This window comes from Aplysia californica, unplaced genomic scaffold (genome assembly GCF_000002075.1).
Source record: "Aplysia californica isolate F4 #8 unplaced genomic scaffold, AplCal3.0 scaffold00045, whole genome shotgun sequence".
NCBI classification, from domain to species: Eukaryota; Metazoa; Mollusca; class Gastropoda; order Aplysiida; family Aplysiidae; genus Aplysia; species Aplysia californica.
Genome location: NW_004797315.1, coordinates 1,074,238 through 1,077,556, shown reverse-complemented (window position 1 = coordinate 1,077,556; position 3,319 = coordinate 1,074,238). Strand labels below are relative to the sequence as shown.

The following is a 3,319-nucleotide window of genomic DNA, read 5'->3' as shown; positions in this document are numbered from 1 at the left end:
GGTTGCGCCTTAGAGTTAGAGAGGCATGGGGAAGGCAGGGCGGAAAAAGGGGGGGGGGATGGGGAGGCCAGGATGATAATCAGGCTTTGATATAATAATATGGCATGCTGTTTCGTCATTCCATTGGGGGGGAGGAACGGGATTCTGGCACTGTGTTCAAAAGTCAGTAATTAATATAGATCTACATTGTATGAAGGGTGCAAGGGGAAAATCAGCGATGCCACTTTTTAAAAATGAAATTAAAAGAGCTTTTCACGTCATTTTTAATTAAGTCTTGGCCAAGCCTAACGTTTTCACCATAATGATAAGGACAAATCTAAAAACTATCATAGTCAGTCTCACTGCATGCAAGATTAAAGTGTAGACAACGGAACAACCAGAGATGTCAGTTGTGTGCAAGGGGAATACAAGAGTTGTCAGGGCGGAGCAATGACTTATTTACCCCAGTCTGCCCTGACAAGCAATCAGCAGTCGTTTTGTCGAGTTTGAGGTCATGCGATACTACTTTCTTTACGCGCATTTCAAAACGATAGATATCAACAGACAACATACACACACACACACACACACACACACACACACACACACACACACACACACACACACACACACACACACACACACATACACACACGCACATGTCGTTCTTATCCCTCCTCCTTCTTTACTTTGTTTGTTACTCTCTAGTAACACCTCTTATCTTCGGCGCTCATATGATCACCTATATCATTTTTGTTGCAAGTGCCGTACTTACTAAATCTAAATCAACGCTCATTTAGTTTCAAGGAAGTACAATCTAGCTGCAAATGAAAATGTATGCAATGTGAATTTACTTCGTCACCTCTCAGGTTCAAGGTTCGAAGTCAAGAGAAATTATCGTCACTTCAATAATGTTGATGGGGAACCCGGCACTTTGCGATAGGTGTTGTGGTGATTTTCTGTACATCCTTTTTTATTCTCCAAATTTTATGTTCTTGTCCCTTATTGGACACGCCATGAGTCACTTGGTATCATGCTGGACTACAGAGTGGATGTCCCTGGCTCGAATTCCCCAACCAGGCGTTCTGAACTTGGGTTTTTATGAAGATGTTTTAAAGCACTACACCCATTTGGCTTGATCCTACCGAAGACTGTCGCTAAATTCGGAGGTGCCGCACCATTTAATAACCTGTGTTGAAAGGGACATTAATTGTATACAATTTCCGCTGCAGAAACTTTGTGCAACAGGAAGATGTTGAAGATGTTGACAGACATGATCAAGGGACTCATGAATTAATTAATGAAAAGAAGGGGTGGGGGAATAATAAAGGGGCTTCTGAGGTTCCAATCAGTTCAAGAATTCACCCGTACAGTACAAATTACGTCCCCCATTTCTTGATCCCATATGCAGTTCACATTAGCAATGTGTTAGATATGACATTGATTGACTCAGCATCAACAATCCAGTTATACTCCGAGTAAAAAGAAAATAATGAGTGCCTAGAAAAGTTATTATTTTTTCCTATGAACAACTAAACATAGAGCGCACCTCTGGTAAGCCGACATTACGTTCTGACGTTGTCAGAATTAATGGAATGAGTGAGGTGTTTAAAGGAAGTATTGTCAAAATTCAATTTAATGGAGAAAGCATTAGATAAGGCATAAATCAGAATATAGATTAAATGTATAAAATTATAATACATGCATGCTACTTATAAAGTTCAGGCTGCTCCTGTTGGTCTCCCAAAGTCAGGCCTGGTCCCTGGTCCCTTTGGTTGACCTGTCGATAACATCAGCAGAAATGTCCTAATTAAAAAATAATGTTACATTTCACACTATATAGTCCAGGTCTATGTAGTGTATGTCACAGTTTTAAAAAATCATAATATGATGGATCAAGGTGTCTTTTACAGTCTGATAAAGGTGCTTTAGAAAGTGACGTTTCTTGCGTAGCATGGTTGGATGCATACTTCACGTTTGAATGTGAGAAACAAATTATCTTTTGGTGAGGCAAAGACAAAGCCTAACTGGCATCGGTGACCTAGCAGTTAGGCTCTCAAGATCGCAACGTAAGGTCGTGGGTTCGAATCCCGCAAGGGACCCAGCCTTGTGCCCTTGGGAAAGGCACTTTACACCAATTTTCCTCACTTCAGCCAGGTGAGAATGGGTACCCATCTATAGACAGCGAAAGATCTTGTCAGTTTGTTAGTGTTTGAGCTCTTGCAATTCGCAGCTTGCTCTGTATGCTTCTTGGGTAGCCGAGGATGTTTCCGATTGTTCTAGGGTCTGTTAGGGGTAATAATATGAAACTACAGTGACACAAGTAAAGTAGGGATGAAGACTTGCCAAAGACCCCTACACAGTGACAGGGTCGGGTTTTAAAAAAAATAATTTTGGGGTGTGTTTTTTGTGCTAGAGGATGGAATGTTTTCAGCAGGTCACCATCTCAGCGTCACAGGAATCCCTGCAGTTTCTGTTTTCCAGGAATTATGGCCCGATGTAGTTTTAAAAAATCTCCTCGTGATTGGCAGGCTGCTTGACACCGTCTGTGATGACCAGACTGAGCTGCATCGGATTCTTTCCAAAAAAAAGACAGACATTACAATTTAAAAAAAATAATTTCTTGCATGGGAAAGGAACTTATGTCTCTGGTGTACCAGACGAAGATCCTAACTGTTACACTAAACTAGCATCTGCGTTTGTTGTCATCTTTCTGTCCAAAAGTTGCCAAAAGTTACCACAAAAAGTGGCAAAAGTTGCCATAAAAGTTGCAATTAATTTTCAAGCTTTCAACTCTCTGCGACGACGCCTAGCAATGTGTTGATAGAGGTAACTTAATCTAAAGCACAATAATTTATTGTGCTCTGTTGTAAGCATCCAGAAGATCATATTTTGTAGTCAAACAGAGTGTAAAAACATGAAAAATAAAAGTTTCACAACAGAATGAAATCAAAATTAGAACAGGACATAAAGAACCACGAAAAATTAACAAATAAGGGCGTGAGTCCACCTATCCGAAGATTGGCCGTTTTAACTCTAAACGTATGTAATTCAGGAAAAAGTACAGGATATTACATGTAAATTATGGAATCACACACAAGGGGCCTGCCAGAGTCAGTATTCACTTTTGGTGGACATACAGTTTTACAAAACACATTTATATTTTTTAAAAAGGTAGATCTAAGAACAAAATCAAATTAAATGACATTACGCTATATAAACACACAAAAATAGAAAAACAACACATCAGAACAATGACAAGAAATAAAAATTAACACACCAACAAATAAAAACACAACAAAGAGAGTAAAATGATAGAGAAACAATATATATATATATA

The 3,319-nt window shown here is 39.3% G+C and overlaps 1 protein-coding gene across 1 annotated transcript in view; it reads right to left on the bottom strand.

Moving 5' to 3' along the window:
• Window positions 1–1,592: 1,592 nt before the first annotated feature.
• Window positions 1,593–3,319, bottom strand: part of LOC101855405 (organic cation transporter protein) — a gene marked incomplete at its 5' end in the record, with an annotated part of 21,884 nt that continues 20,157 nt past the window's right edge. The window contains 1 exon segment of the mRNA XM_005092382.3: window positions 1,593–1,759. Within this exon segment, the coding sequence (XP_005092439.2) occupies window positions 1,729–1,759 (31 nt within the window).